The sequence below is a fragment of the Carex rostrata genome, chromosome 6, assembly GCF_964058835.1.
Source record: "Carex rostrata chromosome 6, lpCarRost1.2, whole genome shotgun sequence".
Classification (NCBI taxonomy): domain Eukaryota; kingdom Viridiplantae; phylum Streptophyta; class Magnoliopsida; order Poales; family Cyperaceae; genus Carex; species Carex rostrata.
In genome coordinates, this window is record NC_135923.1 from 4,954,700 (window position 1) to 4,974,787 (window position 20,088).

Below are 20,088 nucleotides of genomic sequence, written 5' to 3' on the forward strand. Positions count from 1 at the left end.
CAACCTTTAAACAATCCCGGTACAAAAAAATTTGTCCAAATAGTCCACCTTAATTAGTGAGATAGCTAAGTGCAGGTGTCCGTACTCTAATTACAATCAGAGGCTGACCTACGTGGTTCCGGGGGAGCCGTCTGTCCTGAATTTTGAGTTTTCGTGGTGATCTATCAGTTCAGATTGACTTTGGAGCTCTTGAAATTTTTTTTGCCATTCTCTGGATATTTCACTCGTAATTCGGGTTAAACTTAGTGTTAAAATCAAAATAAATTTATTGAATTATGATTGGTAATTAGAATTATAAGTTAGAGCATCAGAAATTGCAAATCAGAGTATTGTTTTTGTATTAAGTGTCCAACTAGTTAATGAGTTTAAATCCGATTTGATATTTTTTTGCTGCTCCTGATCCGCCCCTGATTACAATTGAAGATAAGTTGGACTGATGGGATAAGGATATTGACAGTGCTATTTTAGCTACATTCAGCGCAGGAGCCAGGGAGGTATATATCTTTTTCATTTTAATTTTATTATTTATGCGCTACATGAAGTCAAAATCTAATGAAACTGTGTTTAGTTGATAAAAAGATCATTTTATATATTCTATTTAGTTTCTAAAAATTTTTCTGAATCTGTCGAAATTGAATTGAGAAATGAATATGAATGTGACCACTGGAACTGCGTGAAGTGTGACATACACTGCGCTGCTTCACTTCACCAAAGAGAGGAGAGAACAGATCAACAGACGGAGAAGGGATGAGTTGTACAAGGATTATTGGATTAGACAGGGAAACTGTGGGAGGTGCATGCAAGCAGTGATAGCAGTGGTTGTGAGAAAGAGAAGGAATTGATTGTGCCAGGTTGGTTTCAGGTTCCATCCGTCACATCACCTGCTTTTTGTTGCTCTCTCTCTCTCTCTTTTATTATCTATCTATTTTATCAACGGCTGCTGTGCTGACTGAGTGAGTGGGGAAAATGATTGCGGGCTTCAGACCAAAAATTGCAACATATAGAAATTTTTTTTATAAATCATAATTATAATTTTTTTTATGAAACTAATATGATTATTTTTTTTATAAAAAATATAAGAACTGAAATGTCTTTTTTATTCTTTTTTTTAGACCGAATTGTCATTTTGGTCCCAGCTGTTTTTATGAATTTTGAGAAAAAAATGCGTTAAAAAATACTTGAGACCAAATTTTTGTTTTGGAACTGAAATGTTATTTCAATTCTTATGATTTTTATAAAAAGAAAATTAATCATGTTGATTTCATCAAAATCTTTTTTCTAATTATGGTTTATAAAAAAGATTCAATATATAAAGCAATCTAAAAATGAAAACTGGAAGTAAAAAAATTAACCACATGGATGGGAGCCTAGATTGATGGGAGCAGTGTTGTAAATAACGGTATGCAGTTATCAAACGGATAGGATATCGCTAAATGATTAATCGGAAATAATCAATTATAATTGAAAATAATCAATCGATTAATCAAAAAAATATGTGACAGTTTGATTACCACCAATGATTAATCAGCTTAAACAGACGTTTTTTACAACACTGGATGAGAGAGTAGGATCAGTAAAAAAAACTCATAGCTCTTTACTGGTACAATATTGGCCAAATTAAAAAGTTTATAATTAGTTTATTCAATTCTAGCTTAAGTGTTTGATACCCATAGTCCGCAAGTCGGAGTTCACCTCTAATTTTTTCGAACCTTAAAAGCTTTAGCGCTATCATTCATTTTTTAATTTTTATACTATAGTATTTGTTTAAACTTTCGGCAATAATTTTATTTAGATCAAAATCAGCAACACATTTAAGCACGGTTAAGAGTATATAACAGTAACACGTGTAACGTGTTAATGTTATATTCTGGACAAATGAAAAATTTGGTCCAGCACTCCAGCAGTATTGAAGAGTAAGTGAGCGTTTGAGTGAGTGACAGTGACAGAAAGCAAATTACAGCTCATTCCTTCAGCCAAAGTATAAATGCAGACACGAATTGTTACTTCGTTTGATCTGACAATTATGTATGTATTTTATTTCTCTTACTTTTGTATCATGTGATCTAGCGCTGCAAACGAATCTAACCAATTAAATTTATTTTAATTTGAGTTTGAATAATATTTGAGCTGAATTAATTTGATTTGTTTCAGAACAAACTTCAATTGAACAAATTAATTGTGATTTTTTTTACTCGAAGTTAATCGAATCACGAACTACGGTTTTTTTTTTTGCAGCCCTACCTCCCTTAGTTATTTTTTGAAACCCGTATAACTTAAACTAAGCATTGCATTGCATTGCATTGTATCTTATCTGGTCATATTAGGTACCTCTATTTGTACCTATTTGAAATGAAACTTTGATTTTGCACTGAGCCACTGGTATTGCTCTAATTTGGACGGTACATGCTAATTTGAGATTTGAACCTAAATAGTTCGCGAACCAATTTCGAACAAACTATACCTGGTTTGAGTTTGAATAAGATTCGAACCGAACTGGTTTGATTTGTTTCAGAACAAACTTCAATCAAACGAGTTAATTGTGATTTTCTTTCAAATCGAAGGCAATTGAGTTACGAACTACGAACTTTTTTGACATCCCTAATCATATCTCTCCTTTTTTTTCATTTGAAAAATATGTTTTTAATGTGTCTAAGACAGAATATGACACTTAGAATAATATGTGTCATTTTCTGAATGCAAAAAAATTATGTGCCTAATATGACACTTAGAATAATATTGCATGTGTTTACAAAATTTTTATCTGTGCCTAATATATTATGAAAGCAAAAAAATTCAAAAAATGTTTTATTTTAAAAATTAACGTTACTTTCAATAAATGTAATTTTTCTGAAATAAATTCGAAAAACAGCTCTAATAATTAATAAAAACATGTAGTTCTCCCTGGGGTTTATATTATTATTTTTGTTTATTTCCAGATATCCATGCCAAAGTTGATTGATTTGGAAGAACAAAATGAGAGAAGCTATAATCGTACCATGGATTTCCCTAATTCATTCACCTAAGGTAACTCAAATTTTGAGTATAGATCCGGACTGTCCGATGTACTTTGGCATGAATTAAAGGAGCTGGAGATTCCAACTCAGACCGAACTGATCTGATCTTACGGTGTGGATCCAAACTCAAAATTTGAATTACCTTAGAGGATCTGGAATTGGATCTCCCGGGCTCTAAGAAAAGGGCGTTTCAATTGAAAAATGTGAATGGGCCTTTTAAACAGACTACTACGGGCTTGAAATAAAAAAAATTAGCATAACAAATTAAAGAATCAAAATATTCTGTTATTCTAAAGGAACAACAGGAATCTATTATTCTGAGATCTCAGTTATTCATATTTTTTTTATTTGTAAATCTCAATAAATAATTTTTTTTATGTAGGAATCTCAATGAAAATCAACGATTGAAATCGGAATAACAGTTTCGTGTTATTCATTTAGAATAACAGCAGTTTTCACAATAGTTATTTGATTTGTTTGCTTGTGACTGTCTGATCAAAATCAATCAATCATATCAAAATAAGAATATACCACCTTTGAAAATGGCATTAAATGTAGTCTTTATTCTGGATCTATCTTTAAATATTTCTTTGGTGCAGTGCGTAGTGGCACAAAAAAAGTTAAAAACTGAAAAAATAACTTGTCAAACTTATTGGCAATGTAAATCATATTCAAGCTTATAATTACAAAATGAGACTGTTTAATATGTATACTTTTTCTACATAAAAAATACCAAATTTGGATTTTAGTTTGATAGGCGTGAATGGTGTTCAGTAAGAATTTGTACAGATCTAATACTGGAGATGATTTGTAAATATTAATTTTTAAGCTCTTAGTCCTGTCATAACATTATTTTGTATACAAAACAAAGCCTCAATTACAAGCACCAGCTAGGAGGAATACCAACAACCGGTTATCCATGATTAAAGCAGTTTTGTAAATGTTTTAAGACGGGAGCACATTTTCTCAGAGGCATTTCAGCAAACACCTAAGCTGCAACATCAATGAAAAATCTGCTTCATTATAAAGGAGCTGAACATGATGGTATTATCACCGCCTCCTCCTCCCAGTGACGGACCAAGCACCTAGAATCCGAGATCCACTCAATTCATCAGAAATCAAACTCATTTCCAAACGCAGAAATACTACATGAAAGGTTGCAGGAAATTCCGCATCTAATCTATATATAGAGAGATTTGTTCCGGTTTAAAACCTCTTAGTCCCACTACGAGAAATAATTAAACGATTATAGCATTTATATAGTCTGCGCGAAGTACTTCGATCGCCTAGCTCACAGTAGCGTTGGCTTGGAATCCAAGCGTAGGCTTCGGATGATTTGAACGATAGATTTTCTCTAAGGATTGGATCTCATCTGTTCTCAGGCGGCCCGCCCGTTCCAAGTTGGGTAGTTGATCCAAGCAATTTAGTCGAAGGCCCAAGTTGACTGGATTCTAGAGAGGTGGGGAATGCGTGAGGCTGGTTTCACAGAGCGGCGATTATCTTCCGCTCTCAACGGTGGAAGGATAACGGGCCCGTGCGGCTGAGATCCACTATGGGTCCCAGGAGGGTTTCAATCGGACGGTCATCCTTTTTGCCTGTCAGGCTGTCAGATTCTTTGTTTGTTTTGGAATAACACAATTTTGAAGGTAGTTTTCCTTCAAACACAATAAAGATTTCTTGTTATGCTGCGCTACGTACTGCTACTGTCTTGTTTTGTCAGAATAAAATATCTGAAAGATTTCTATGCTGCAAATAAACTACAAGCCTTGAAGACGTTTTTAAGGAATGTTTTAGGCTAACATATCTTTTTTAATGCAACACAAACTTATGTGAGGACAGTTTTTCATGTGATCTTTTCTTCGACGATTTTTCATGTGATCTTTTCTTCGACGAGAGCATTGACCGGTTGCAGTTGTCTAAAATTTCAGCTACACCAGTGGGGTGTGTAGTTAGAATTGGTTGCAACCTTAACTCCTTAAGTTGTCACTTGGTTATAGATTTCAGTTACTTTCATGTTCTGAAACAAATAAAATTGGTGGATTATCATGGTACCAGTCAATAGTACCGGTACCAGAAACATCCGGTTAGGCACCTGCGAAGGGTAGGGACTAAACGATAGGTGCAGAAACTCAACTTGTGCTTTTGAGTTGAATCCTCAAGTGGAAGAAGAGAAAGACGAGTACAAAGAGCGAAGAAAAAGAGGATGACTTGTTTTGTCAATTGCAAATTTGATCTTATTTAACAGTGAGATTTGGAACCTGTTTTTATTTTTTCTTTGAATTCAGCTATTTTCTGATGAGACATCTGGCGTAGAGAGCTCTCTAAGGCGTTTAACAGAAATATATCATATCTGTTCTCTCCCCTCTTAATTTTTTAGACCTCAGTTTGTCTCAGAAACTCTATGCTGTTGCCACATGGATTGAACCTGCAGGAACCCTTATAATTCATATAATCATATTTAGCCTCTTTGGTTATTTTAGATGCAATTTTGCCTGGAACTAACTGTCGGTACTTAGTAACTCAACTAGAATCTGGTACAGCAGCAAAAGTTGGATACCATCATACCAGGTACATGTATTTTGTTAAAATGGACCATGTTATTTTGCTAGCAATCCGTAAAATGATAAAAAGAAATTTACTAAAATACTCTTTAATTGCTAGTTTTAAATTAGGTCTACAGTATTGGAATAGACATTATAAATTTATGGTTTGTTCTTTCTTCAGGTCAAGGTGAGAACCGGACTGTACCTCTTTAAGATGTGGATTTAGAGTATTTGTTGCACCTGTTCAATTCAAAATGTAAGCAGTAGACACAATGTAAACAAGGATAACATGTTTAGTGACTATTATTTCTTTCTCCTCCCCCATTTTGATTTTTTCAAATGTTTTCAAGAAATGCTTAGCTACAAATCTTTTCTTTAATACAGTTCTTTTTTTGACAATCTTTTTTTTGACAATTATTTTTTTTACAATCTTTTTTATGACAATTCTTTTTTTTTTTTTCACCTCAAGCGGGAACAACATCTTCTTGAATACCCCTATTCAAGGACAGAATTTCCTGCTGCTATCATAGAATATTCATCTCCAGTTGGTTATAAATAAACCATCTGTCCTTTTTTCTCAGATATATTTTAAAACAGACTTTTTTCTCAGAAGGGCATTTGATACTTTCTTAACAGATTTGTTAATTTTAATTTACAGGGAGAGCCTCTTTTCCCCTCACTAGTCAGATCTTTGGCTCATGGTTCCTGATCATCACTAGTCAGACTTTTAATTCCAGACAATTTAAGTTAATTGGATTCTAATAACCAAAATTCAACACAGATTGCAATATGTTGCTCTTGCCCGAACTTGAGACCGCACTTGTTATGCTGCTACGTACTGCTACTGTCTTGTTTTGTTATGATAAATAATAAGGTGAATGATCAGGGTATTGAAGCATGTCTGCCGGCAGTGAAAGGATCAAATGCCCTTCTGCCAACACTGCAAAATGTTGCGGTTATGTTCAGATTGCCGATCGATCAAGTTTATGCTCGTATCAGAAGTCTTACCTGGTTGGATTATTTGAGGTTAATGTTACTCAGAGTGAACAAACTGCTGGCTAAGTGATCCATAAAGGGGATTCAATTTTTTTATATAAACTACATAAAATCCTGTTTGGCTCTTAATTTGCATAAATACTGCGCAAAAGTTCTTCATCAAATATCGTGCATGTAAAATAAGCTGCAAATATTTAGAATCTGGAGAAATACAAATTTATTGTAAATGAACAAAATTTAAGAGCAATTATTTTGTGAATGTTATATTGCAACCTGTTTTATACCTGCTGCACACAGAGGCAAAAACACACAATACAAAAAATATGCAAACGTATGCAAGCTTAATATAGTTTGCAAATATATATTTGCAGTGTAAAACTTTGCAAAGTTCATATACAAACATAGAGACCGAAAGAAAGATTTTGGAGAAATCTGTACTTGTACAAATGATTAGTATGAACAGAGCAAGATGCTAGGCCCAATTAATTAGAAAAATATATTAGCCCAAATAATTTGGCCCGAAGACAACATGCTAGGCCTAATTTACAAAACCAACACTCAATAACACATTAACATCACTATTGGGATCTATTCGCACATTTGCAATTGGTGCCAAATATGTTTGCACTTTGGTACTATAATGATTGCGGGCTTTGAGAGTCTTCTAGCGATAAGGCGATTCCCCGCCCCCACCCATCCCCCTTCCTTCGAGTCTTCTTGGATCCCACTCCTCCACCTCCTCGTCTTCTACTTCTCTCAAGCCCTCTTAATCCGAGTTCAACTGAAGGTGTTGTGAATTCGTTCCACTTCCGTATTATCCTATAGTTATATATGAATAATGTATGTGTTTTGCTGTTACGATGTTGTCTCTTTGCTCCTCTCCATCTTCTTCTCCTACTTCAAAATTTCTTTTTTCTGGCTTTCACACTGGCTGTTCATCTTAGAAGTGACTGTCTCAGTTTGGTTGATTTAGTTCCCAGTTCAGTTTGATTTAATGCCTCTCAGCTGCACATTTCTCTGAACGGTGACTGTCCCGGTTCGATTGATTTAGTTCTCGATCCGGTTTGATTCAGTGCCTTCTCAACTGTGCTTCGGTTTAGTCCGCCAGAAGAAACAAGACAAATAAGCGCACAGAGGAAACAATCATTAGGCTTCTATAATTCCAATCAAGCACGGATTATCAAATTTGTATCCATGGATATCCTTGTGTGTTTTTTATTTGTTTTTATAGCTGAAAGTTTTTAAAGACACTTGTTGTCTACTATCGTGTAACAGCTGCTTGTAGTTTTTTGAATCAATGCAAATGCCTACGGGCTTTTTACCAAAAAAAAAATAATAATTGCGTAAGTTTTATTAATTTTTTTTTTACAAGGTTAAATTCAAAAAAAGGAGAAACCCCCCTTCAATTCATATATATACTTAAATTGCACTAAAAGTCTAAAATACATCGTAGGATCTAATAAAAATAAATTTTGAATTCTAAAATTCGATCCAATGTTTCTATAATTTATGCTCGTCCCTCTTATACGTGTAACTGTTTTTATTAGACTCCGTACAAATATTAAAAAGATCCGTACATTATTCCATCTCGAGCTGGATTAGTTATAATTCTGATCAGACAAAACAGTATCTCATGTTTGGTTGTGGCCTAAAGCTAAGGAGGCCTAAATTGGTTATTTCAACTTAAGCCGGTCTAAAATCTAAATTATTCATGTTTGATTGAGGCCTAAAGTTAAATCATAGCTTAAATTATTCCTTATTTGGTTAGAGTTGACGGAGGACTAAAGTTTTAAAAATCTAAATCGATTAATTATTTATAATAAGATACTAATTATATAATATTAATATATTAATAATAACTGCAATATATTATATATTATTATAAAATTTATTTAATATATTAATAATATAAAATATTTATTATATATTAATAATAATTATTAATAATAAAATACTAATTATATAATTATAAATCAATAATAATTATTAATAAAAGATACTAATTATATAATCTTATTAAAATAATTATTTAATATATTAACAATATAAAATATTAATTATATAATTATATATTAATAATAATCATTAATAATAAGATACTAATTATATAATATTAATATATCAATAACAACTATAATATATTATATTATTATTATAATAATAATTTACTATATTAACAATATTAATTATTAATTATATAATTTTAATATATTATAATATTATTATAATAATTATTTAAAATATTAACAATATAAGACATTAATTATATAATTATATATTAATAATAATTATTAATAATAAGATACTAATTATATAATATTAATATATTAATAATAACTATAAAAAATTATAATATTATTATAATAATTTTTTAATATATTAATTATATAGTTATATATCGTTAATAAGATACTAATTACACAATATTAATATATTAATAATAACTATAATATATTACAATATTATATAATAATTATTTAATATATTAACAATATAAAAATAATAATTATAAAATTATTAATAAAAGGATATTAATTATATAATATTATTCTAATAATTATTTAATATATTAACAATATAAGATATTAATTATATAATAATATACTAATAATAATTATTAATAATGATATACTAATTATATACAAATAAAATATTATTATAATCATTCAAGTTAGGTCACGAGGTAGAATAAAAATTAAACCACCACGCGAGGTAGTTTAATTTAGGCTGGTTTGAAGATCAGCTTATGTCATCTTAGTCCGTCTCAATTAAGACATGTTTAATGAAATAACGAGGCCTAAACTCTTTATTCCACCTTTTAGACCACAACCAAACATAGTGGTCTAAACAAAAATATTATGTTATCTCAGAGGATATGGGCTCGTGATATCGGATAGGAGAATTGTGTGATATCGAATAAGGAGAAAGTCCGTACAAATATTAAAAAGGTCAGTACAGTATTCCATCTCGAGCTGGATTAGTTAGAATTCTGATCAGACAAGACAGTCTATGTCTAAACAGAAATATTCCGTTATCGCAGAGGATATGGACTCGTGATATCGGATAATATCGAAATGGGACCGGATCTCTCAAAATGAAGAACTCGATCATAAAATTCAAAAGTAACATTTCGAAACTTTATGGATATGATGACGATGTCTCCACCGAATCTGTTCTCTTCTTTTCTATCCATTTTATTGTTAAACTGTTAAGTCAATTAGAATAAAGCAGCTCTCGTCAGAGGGGACCAACCCTATAACAAAATATCCAATAAGAGTAAACATTACTTCACTTGCTCTGGGGACCCTCATTTTAGGAGATTGAATGAGGTTTTGCACCAGGAGTAAATGGTTGGTTTTCAAAAAAACATTTCGGCCCCGGATGCCTCTCCAGTTATGGAAACTGATAGGAATGGAATTCGTATTCTCTGCATTAATTTAAGAGAGAATTTTTTGAGTTAATGAATCTTAATCATCCGATATGTTTTAAGATTTGTGCAGACTAAATCTGCACTAACATTAAAAGGCCCCTTATATCATAAGTTGGACCGGATTGACTCCGTTTAAAATCTCACTAAATAACCTTATTTAATTATAAAAATAATATTTCTATTTAAAAAAATAAAAAAATAATAAGTATTGATATGTTATAATCCACTTTATTTAATTAATTATATGTAATAATTTTATTAATTAGAATAATTGTATCAAACATTTTAAAAAGAACATGTGATTTGTTTTCATCTAAAATAATGTTTGTTCCGTTCTATTACAGACAAAATGATTCTGACAGGTTTTTTTTTTATTTGAGATATGATTTAAGCATTAGATAGAATACAAGATTTTCTAAACAATTTCATTCAACTCATTAAAAATGCAACAACTAAAAATTGAGTTTATTAAATACACGATTAGATTATATCCATTTCATTAAATACAATTTATTTAATTTTAAAAAGTAAATATTAATACTTTATGAAATAATTATTAATAAACGTTATAATAATTAATAAACGTTATACTTTATTTAATTATAATATTATTATTAATAATAAGTATAATTGTATGATATAAAGCATTTTGGAAAGGAAAATATAATTTTTCATGACTAATCTTACGGTACAACCGAACACTCATCATCATATTTCCATAATCAATTCAGTGCATACTCATACTCATGAGTTTCTACTTTTTTAAAAGTGAATTCCTATCTCTGTGTAATCTCGTGACAAACGAACATACTCTTCATCTATCAGCTGCCATTTGCTTTCATATATCATATATGCAACCCATATAATCCGATATCTGATTAATACGATCTGAAAAAAATAAATTTAAATTTGATTAGGAGTAAAGTTAAAATACCTCTTGATATTCAATAAGGGATGAAAACGGAGTGGATAGCGGTAAAATCATATCCATTTTCTTTTCTAGTTTTTCAGACAGGGATACAAGATCGTATCAGATATTTATTAAAAACTATTAAAATTTATTAAAAAAAATACTAAAATTCATAATACATATCTAATTATAATAGTAATAACATAATTTTTTTATAGTATATATTAAACTATATGATATATTTATTATTCGAATATGGATAATTGGAACATAAAACCACATATGTATTCATATTCACAATGATATTCAGAATCCACATCTAATTTTTTAAATAAGGATCAGATATTATCCATACTGTTTTCACCCCTAATTTTTGTATTTAATTTGTACCTTATTTTTTTCTTTCAAAGTTTCAAACAGTTAGTCCAAAACGCTCAATATACTCACCGTGTTAAAATGTGCTCGTAGACTAAATTTTATATTTTTTTAGAAATCTCTTATTAGTTTTTAGATTAATTGGTATTAAATAATTGCTTTCCCAAAATTCTGGACCCACCAAAAATAATGATTTTGTATGTTTAAAAAATAGTAAACATTTTTGGTTAAAATAAAATTAAATTTGGTCTTCGAATATATTTAAATATGAAAATCATGTTGAACGGTTCAAATCGACTGTTTGGACTTTAAAAACAAAAATAAAAATGTAATGAACAATTGATCAGACATGAAAAACTATAATTTTAAAATAATATATATCATCTCTACATATATTAATAACCGAACAACTAGAATTTTTCAACCGAGGTTAATTAATTAAAACAAAACGACGAACTATTTCTTAATTAGTTCAAAATTGATTGTTGCGGTTTAAAACCAAATAATCCGAACTATTTGGACACCCTCCGTAAGAGCGCTAGTTAGCTGGAATGTTAATTAGTTCTTTGGTCATAGGTTTAGGCTGAATAGATCTGAATTTTACGATCTAGACTCAAATTCAAACGGTGAGGTAATGCAGAGGATTCGGACTCGGACAATAAACAAAATCAAGCTGTCAAAACTCAAAAGGTTGCGATCAGGATTGTAAAAAATCACGTGGTAACTCGATACTCTACGACATAGTATGTACGCTGGTTACGTACCGTGATCATTATGTGACATGCATGATCATTACTTAAAAAATTAATACGGTACGACACGTTACAGAAACTGATCTGGTTACGACATCTCATGAGTCACATGTGATCAGGATCATTAGATTTTGATCGAATGGTGAATTTTTAGGATAACTCAGATACGCTACGACATAGTACGTGTGCTGGTTACGTACCGTGATCATTACTTAGAAAATTGACACGACTTGACACGTCACACAAACTGTCACGATATCTCACGAGAGTCACGTGTGATTAGGACTGTTAGATCTTGATCGAATGGTGAATTTTTAAATAATAACTTAAATTACGAAAAACAAAGTTAAACGTGACTAATGATATTTAAATGCGACATGTGTGGTCACAATATATCTGTTTCTCTAAATTTAATTAGAGTACATAAAAATCTTACTTAATCACAATATAACATCAAAACACACGACCTAAATTATAATAACTAGTCATAGTATAACACGATACCACACGTCACGTCACGTAACGTATCTGCATATCTAGTTACAACTTAGTAATTAACCGGTTCTACAAGGCTAAAAACAAAAGCAACATCTGGGCTTTAAGTCCCAACCTAGGGCTCATATCAGTAACTCCGGAATTAAATTAGGAACAATATTAAGGCCTGAACTGGGCCTACCTTAACAAAAAAAAAGAAAAAAAGAAAAAAAGAAAAAGAAAGATATATATCATATATAGTAACAGGTAACTCCGTAATGCACCGCTATTCCAAGTTCCAACCGCTTCCCGCGCAAGCCACCTCCTCCTTACAACAATAATAGCAAGGTATTCATATATTACTGAATCAAAAAGAAAGGAAGAAAGAAACAAACATCCCGGCATATATTTATAACCTCACAAGCATGCAAGTGGGAAAGAAAGAGAAAGATCCCAACTATTTCATCTCATGTTACCCCCCTGTTTCGCCCCATGTTTTTGCCCGGGGAAAAGGGAAAATGTTTCAACAATATACCACATATATATAACTGCTCTCATTGATTAAAAAAAAAAAATGAAATTCACCTCCTCCACTCGCTATCTTTCCGACATGTGGCGTCGATGCAGTCTACGTGCCCCTTCTGTCAAATTAATCCCCCATTCCCCATTCCCCACCTCCACCTCTGCACTCCCCCCCTCTCTTCCCGTCCCTCTCTCTCTCTCTTTCATCCCTTCCCACCTTTATCATCTCTTCCCTCTTAATTATCACCACAAACCTTGAATCTGTATCTTAACCACATGTCTTCTCTATTACTCTAGTAATTATAACCATTCGTTTTTGTTACACCAATTAAGTAGACGGGTATCTTATTAAAGAGATGAACCAGTGTGTGCCAAGTTGGGACTTGGATGACCTGAACCCGCCACCACAACCGCGTCTCGATTTCCAATCTCAACCCAACCTGTCACCGGGGCCAGCCGTCCCGATGCAGGACTTTGAGGTGGCTGAACTAACGTGGGAGAACGGGAACATTTCATCTCATGGACTTGGTGCGCCACGTATTATCAAGGCCATGCCTAAGTACCCTACCACCGTCACAACTCCAACTGCGATGGTTCCTTCTTCAACTGGCATCCCTTGGCCTAAGCAACAGATGACGGGAGGTGGGACGTTAGAGGAGGTGGTGAACGAAGCAACACGCAGTCATATGTTACCCCCGGTTCCGCTGCCTATTACAAATTTCATGCCATGGACCAGCACGGTGCAAGCCGCACAGGCGGCAGTTGACATGCTGGTACCATGCACAAGAGAGGAAGTAGTTGAGCCGGTGATGGCAGGGAGGAAACGGGCACGGGTTGTGGGAGAGGATGGTAGGGTTTGCGCTAGTCAAGGGAGTGCTGCGCCGGGTAGAGGAGAGAGCACATTAGTGACACTGGATACATGCGGTGGTGCCGGTGTTGGAGAAGATATGGGGTTTACGGCCACGACTAATAACTCAACTTCACTGTCACCAGGGGATGGTGAAGGGGGTGGTTCGCCCGAGACAGAGAATGCTAGTACCGGTGGTGGAGATGCAAATGAGTCCATTTGTCAAAGCCTGAGATCTAAGGCAATTGATCTATCTGATCAAAATTTTATATATGGTGTCATTATGCTTTGCACAATTTGTTATTAAATATGTTGAATGTTTTTGTTAACAGCTAATGATTGTCAATCTAGCTATAATTAATGATTTCTGTAGAGAGATGGGGTTTGTGATGAGGAAGAAAACTTGGCGCCAAAAGTGGAGATTGGAAGAGCTTCAAATTCAACAAAGAGAAGTAGAGCAGCAGCCACACACAATGAATCTGAACGTGTAAGAAAGTGTTACTGAGTGAGGCTATGCTAATATGCATATTACAGATTGACTTGTTTTTAATTTGAATTCATATCTCTATTTTTTAAGTGCGAACAGTCAATACAAACCATTAAACGTGATATTTGTATGAACAATATTCTTGGATATTAAATTTTACATTTATATGAATTTTTTTACTAAATTTTTTTTTGGATAGGTATACCGATCAATGGTTCAGAATTTTTTGATCAAGTTTATTTAAAAAAATAGCCAAAAAGAATTCTAAAATATGTAAATTAATTTGGACTGAAGTACATTTTGAGATCATATTTAAAGGGTTGGATACTCTGTTTGAACTTTTACAATGAAATTATAGATCCAAACAAGGATCAATCAGTAATATGCATATTACCATAGCCTCAATCAAGTGTTGCAACATTTTATTTTATTTTATTATATATATATTTTTTGTTTTCTTTGATTGTCTTTGTTAGATATCTGCCTTAGAATCAGTTTGTTACATCAGTTGTGGTCCTTCAGGCTTCTTGTTGGATTGAAACAGCACAACAGATAAATTGTTGTTAGCTAATTTTGTACCAATTTTGCATCAGTTGCCTGAACTTTTCTCCCAATAATTGGATGTATTCTCATCTATTGCAATCATTGGCTGGATCTGGATCTTAAGTGCTTCCAAAAGGATAACATTAGGGACCATTCTAAACTGGAATTCAAATCTCAACTACAATTCATGCATATCATGATACTAATAAGAGCCAGGACATAATTGGCCTATTTCTCTTTGTTGCATGTCTCCATTATGCAACTGGTACATTTGGTGGTACGACATGTTTGCTGGAGCAATGAGGAATTTTTTTTAATAACTTAAATTACCAACTATTGGTAACTTAGTTAAAACCTTTAAACCTTAAATCAAGTGGATTTTCAGTCATATTATAATAATTTATCAAATTAATAAAGTTGTTCTGATCTTATATAAGGAACCCATATTTTTGTTCCAAAGATTTCAGTTTAAGATAACATGTTAACAAAGGAAACCATTAATGTGCAGAAAAGAAGAGATAGGATCAACCAAAAGATGAAAACTCTACAGAGGCTTGTTCCGAACTCGAGCAAGGTAAGTGTCACTCAACATCATAATTAATTCACTCTTCATATATATATATATATAGATCCCTCGTGGAATAAGGATCAAAATCTGCTGTTATTCTTGTGCATGAACAGTGTTCTTGCTATCATTGCTTTTTCAAATTCAGTCATTGAATTGTTTCGAGATGCGTGCATAGAAAAGTTCTGAAAAAAGTTACTTTGAGATTCATTCCCAAAAAAAATTGAACGGTTGGATTCGGAAAAGTAGAGATAGTAGGGTTACTGTTCACAGAAAGAGGATAGTAGCGGATTTGATTCCGTGGAATAAAACTAATTAAATCTGTTGTAACTGTTTTAACTTGAGCAAAGACGGACAAAGCATCGATGCTTGACGAGGTAATAGACTACCTAAAACAGCTACAAGCGCAATTGAACATGATGAGCAGGATGATGATGCCAATGGCCGCAATGCCACCGCTTCAGATGTCAATGATGGCCAACATGGCGCAGATGGCCCAAATGGCCCAGATGGGAATGGGCGTGGGCCCCCCCATGGTGAATCTCGGCTCCATGGGCCAACCGTCTGGGTACTCGGGCATGCCAACGCCGCCACTCCTCCATCCATCGCCTTTTGTCCCTTTCACTACGGCCGGATGGGGTGGCACTAGTGATCAGCTGAAACAAGCCGGAGGGAATGCCATGACAGACCCTTTTTCTACATTTTTTGCTTGCCAAGCTGCTCAGGTTTTTGCTCCTGCCTCTCTTACTCTCATCTTTATATATATATATATATATATATAGATAGACTATCATGCTTTGCAAATTAAAGTGATTGTTTTAATTTGTGTTCATATCTCTAGTTTCAAAGTTCAAATAATCAATTCAAACTTCTCAACATGTTCTTCATATTGAAATATGTTTGGAGACCAAATTTTACATTTTTTTGGTAATTTTTTACTAATTTTTTAGAATTTTTCAAAATTAGTGTTTTTCTGAATTTTTTATTTAATGAAAAACACTGATTTATATATATATATATATATATATATAGAGCTAGGCTACGGTGAGTTACGAAGTAAAGCGACTATTTTACTTTATGCTCATATTTTGCGATTTTAAAGTTCAAAACGTCGATCCGAACCGTTCATCTTGTTCTTCATATTGAAATGTGGTTGGAGACCAAATTTTATATTTTTTGGATTTTACTATTTATTAAGCAATTTTGAAAGTCGCTGATCTGATGGTCCAGAAAATTTTACTGTTTTTTACTGTTCACAGCAAAACAGCAATTTTCAAAAATGCTTAATAAATAGTAAAAAAATTCAAAAAAATGTAAAATTTGGTCTCCAAGCATATTTCAATATGGATTAAATATCTAACGGTTCGGATCGGTCGTTTGGACTTTCAAAATAAAAATACGGCGTGAAGTAGAAATGCGTTTTACTTCGCAACTCACCGTAGCCCACCTCTATATATATATATATATATATATATTAACAAACAAAGAGGATTTGCATTGGTGTCAGGCTGTCAGCCTAAGATAACCGTCCGAGCGATATTGTGGTTATATATATAGGATCTCTTTCTCTCCTATTCTCCTCTCTTCATTGTTTTATTTGCGTTTATTTTTTATTTTATGGGCTGAATTGCTCATTATCAAATTGACGAAATAAATTTTTAGGGACCAATTACTCCATCTGAGTGCATGCCACAATAATTATATACTTGTACATATATAAATTTAATGGCAAAGTGTGTTGGTTAATATGACAAATTACAAATTGTCTGTAAAATTTGGGTAACAAAACTGAAGTACACCATTTCCAGTGTAAATAATTATTTGCTCGAGTTCATTAATTACTACCACGAGAAGAAGGAAATGTTCAAGAGAATATTCCTTGATAAGAAACATGTTAGATGCAGACAATTTGTATGATGTCGCTTTCTAACATTTGATATTTCCTTTGGAGTTTATGGTTTCCATTAGAGCTCTGCTTCTATTCACTAGATTTTAGATATTTCAATTAAAATCTGGTTGTATGGCTTCCATGGCTTACATTAATTGATTTCTTTTTATAAAATGAATTAGTTTTATATGAATTTTTCAGCAATCAGTGAGCATGGATGCATACAGCAGGATAGCTGCTCTGTACCAGCAAATGTACCAGCAGAACCAGACTCCTAATTCCAAGCCTTAGTTGAATCATGAATGGTTCACATGCTATTTCATAAGTTCGTTTTCTTAAAATTTCTTTTTGGTATTTAAAGTTTCAACAACATTTGCAGAACCTGGCTAGGACTTCTCCAATCTCAGCAGTCCTTTAATTTGTATATTTAGGTTGAATTAGTTGTTATCACCTTTTATCTTATCCTCTGGACAATATAGATATGGTAAACTGTACAGTTAGTTATTTTTGCTGAGTTTTGCTTGAGGTACTTATTTTATTAGGATTGTTACTCGAATTTTGCTCCAATAATAATAATATTTTTGTTTCAAAATAAATTAAAATTTTGTAATGGTAATTTATAAAAAAAAATACAGTAAAGTAATTTTTGATATGAGTAAAGCTAGCATGCACTATGCTCATTTAAAAGGTTTTGTGAACGTAACTCTAAAATCTTTCAGATTGGTTTTAAATAATAAATCAAAACTATAAAAATCGATCTACTTCACGAGTAGTTATATGTAATTTTTTTTAAATTTTCAAATTTATTTAGTATAAAATTAAGCGGTAATTTTTTTTTTGAAGTTTTACGAATTGTTTTAATAAATTCGTTTGTTATCATTTTTTGACCATATTTTTCATTTTTTTTCAATTTTTTTTCATCTTTTATTTTAATGCACTCAATTTCAATTTGATATGTAAGCATGATTATCAGCATCATAAAATATCATTTATGAAAAAGAATGATAACAATAAAATATTTTATGAACATTGTCAAGCTTTAACTTCCACAAAATATTATGAGCGCCGTAAATTATTATTAGTCCGCTCAAATTTTGAAATCTCTTATACTCTGCTTGTCTTTCTGAATCTGAGAAAATATAAAAAAAAATTGAAGCCCAGCGGGCCCAGGGGTGAAAACGGAGAGAGTAGTGGTAAAATCATATTTATATATATTTTTAAAAAAATTTCGAATACAGAACGGATATGGATCAAATCAGATCAGATATTTATTAAAACAATATAAAAAAATTATTAAAAAATATTAAAATTCATAATATTTATCTAGAATAACATAAAATTTTCATAATATATATCTACTATTCGGATTAATTGAAACGTAAAATTATATTAGTATTCTTAATCACACATATATTTAAATATCAGATATCAACATTTAAATTTTCAAATACAAACTGAATACATATCAGATATTATCAATACCGTTTTCACGCCGGATCATAGAACTAAAATTTATCACATTAATATATATCTTCTTTGCTGTCTTTGCGAGACCCAAAGGAGTAAAGCGAAGAATTGTCCTTTTGTAAAGAGTAAAGTGACGTTATGTCCTTTTGCAAAGGATTTAATTCATACATATCTTTTTAAAAAAAAAAAAAAATTCATACATATCACATATTCACATTAGGTGTCACGTTGGAATTGAAAACAGAATTGTCCTTTTGCAAAGAACTCCAAATTCATGCATGTTGCAATCGGTCTTTAATACACGGTTTTTGATTGTTTGAATTTAACAAAAAATAATTATATAAAAATTATAACACGATTAATCATATAAATTTTTTTTTATAGAGAAATATAAAAATATGTATTATTGATTTATAACATGGGTTGATATGTAATATGCACATATACTGTATACCGTAGGTCCGTAGCCACACTCTATACTTGTACTGGATAACTCTTTTTGGGCCTTTAAAGGCCCATCAGTGTTAGAATGCACCTAGGCCCATTTATGACCCAACTCCCCCAGTTTATATTTTATGGCACTTTCTTAATAGGCCCAAGTTTAGCAAAGAATAAAAGCGATAAATAAATAAATAAGTGACACCAAGGGAAAGATTTATCGTATGGGCTGTGAGAAAGTGCCATATAAACTGTCAATTAAAAAAGTCCACATTTTTATGATCCGACTTTGCTGTGTCATCTCAGCCTAAATGCCTTTACCCTTTTTTTTTTTAAATGCTTATACTAAATATATATTTGAATAGTGTGTATATACTAAGATTTGGGTGCATTTGAACCCTCCTCATTAGATATTTACCCATCAAAATTTTAAAATTAGTTATTTCCCCATCCAAACTTAATTTATTAATATCCCCAGATAATGATTTAACTCATTTAAAATATAGATTAATATTAACAAAAATATAAAATGACATTTTTGTCCTTTGCCTTCTTCCCTCTGTTGATCTTTCATTTTTGCTAGTACCCCTTCTTCTCTTCTTCTCTTGCCCTGCATCTCTTTTGTGCCTTCCTACTCTCTTTCAACTTCTAAAACAACAGTCTATGTCAGATGCTCCTCCAAGTCTTGCTATAAACCAGATGTCTCGTGGACCGTAAAAAAATTATTTGAGAAATGGGAGGTAGCACAATTGGCTAGAAAAATGTCCTAGAGTTGTTGTACCCAAAGGTCGAGAGTTCGATTCCCCCTCACGAACCTTGGTAGCTACTACCAAGTTT

The 20,088-nt window shown here is 32.1% G+C and overlaps 1 protein-coding gene and 2 long non-coding RNA genes across 3 annotated transcripts; 1 reads left to right on the forward strand and 2 right to left on the reverse strand.

Moving 5' to 3' along the window:
- Nucleotides 1-12,612: 12,612 nt before the first annotated feature.
- Nucleotides 12,613-13,133, reverse strand: LOC144555555 (uncharacterized). The gene is made up of 2 exons (XR_013512058.1): nucleotides 13,080-13,133; nucleotides 12,613-12,822 (listed from the first exon to the last, which is right to left on the reverse strand). It is a non-coding gene; the product is annotated as an uncharacterized LOC144555555 (long non-coding RNA).
- A 60-nt stretch (nucleotides 13,134-13,193) lies between these two features.
- On the forward strand, nucleotides 13,194-17,850 carry UNE10 (basic helix-loop-helix (bHLH) DNA-binding superfamily protein). Its single transcript, XM_078303937.1, has 5 exons — nucleotides 13,194-14,104; nucleotides 14,237-14,350; nucleotides 15,402-15,467; nucleotides 15,809-16,183; nucleotides 17,548-17,850. Exons 1-5 carry the CDS (start codon nucleotides 13,373-13,375, stop codon nucleotides 17,635-17,637), a joined length of 1,377 nt encoding a protein of 458 aa, XP_078160063.1. The 5' UTR covers nucleotides 13,194-13,372; the 3' UTR covers nucleotides 17,638-17,850.
- LOC144555553 (uncharacterized) lies at nucleotides 16,915-17,541 on the reverse strand. The gene is made up of 2 exons (XR_013512057.1): nucleotides 17,125-17,541; nucleotides 16,915-17,088 (listed from the first exon to the last, which is right to left on the reverse strand). It is a non-coding gene; the product is annotated as an uncharacterized LOC144555553 (long non-coding RNA).
- Nucleotides 17,851-20,088: the final 2,238 nt, after the last annotated feature.

What these genes read in the sequence shown, in the direction of transcription:
- UNE10 (XM_078303937.1), top strand. Translation starts at nt 13,373, where the DNA reads ATGAACCAGTGTGTGCCAAGTTGGGACTTGGATGACCTGAACCCGCCA. An exon ending in GTCAAAGCCTGAGATCTAAG is followed by an intron (nt 14,105 to 14,236) that starts GCAATTGATCTA and finishes TGATTTCTGTAG; the next exon opens with AGAGATGGGGTTTGTGATGA. An exon ending in CACACAATGAATCTGAACGT is followed by an intron (nt 14,351 to 15,401) that starts GTAAGAAAGTGT and finishes ATTAATGTGCAG; the next exon opens with AAAAGAAGAGATAGGATCAA.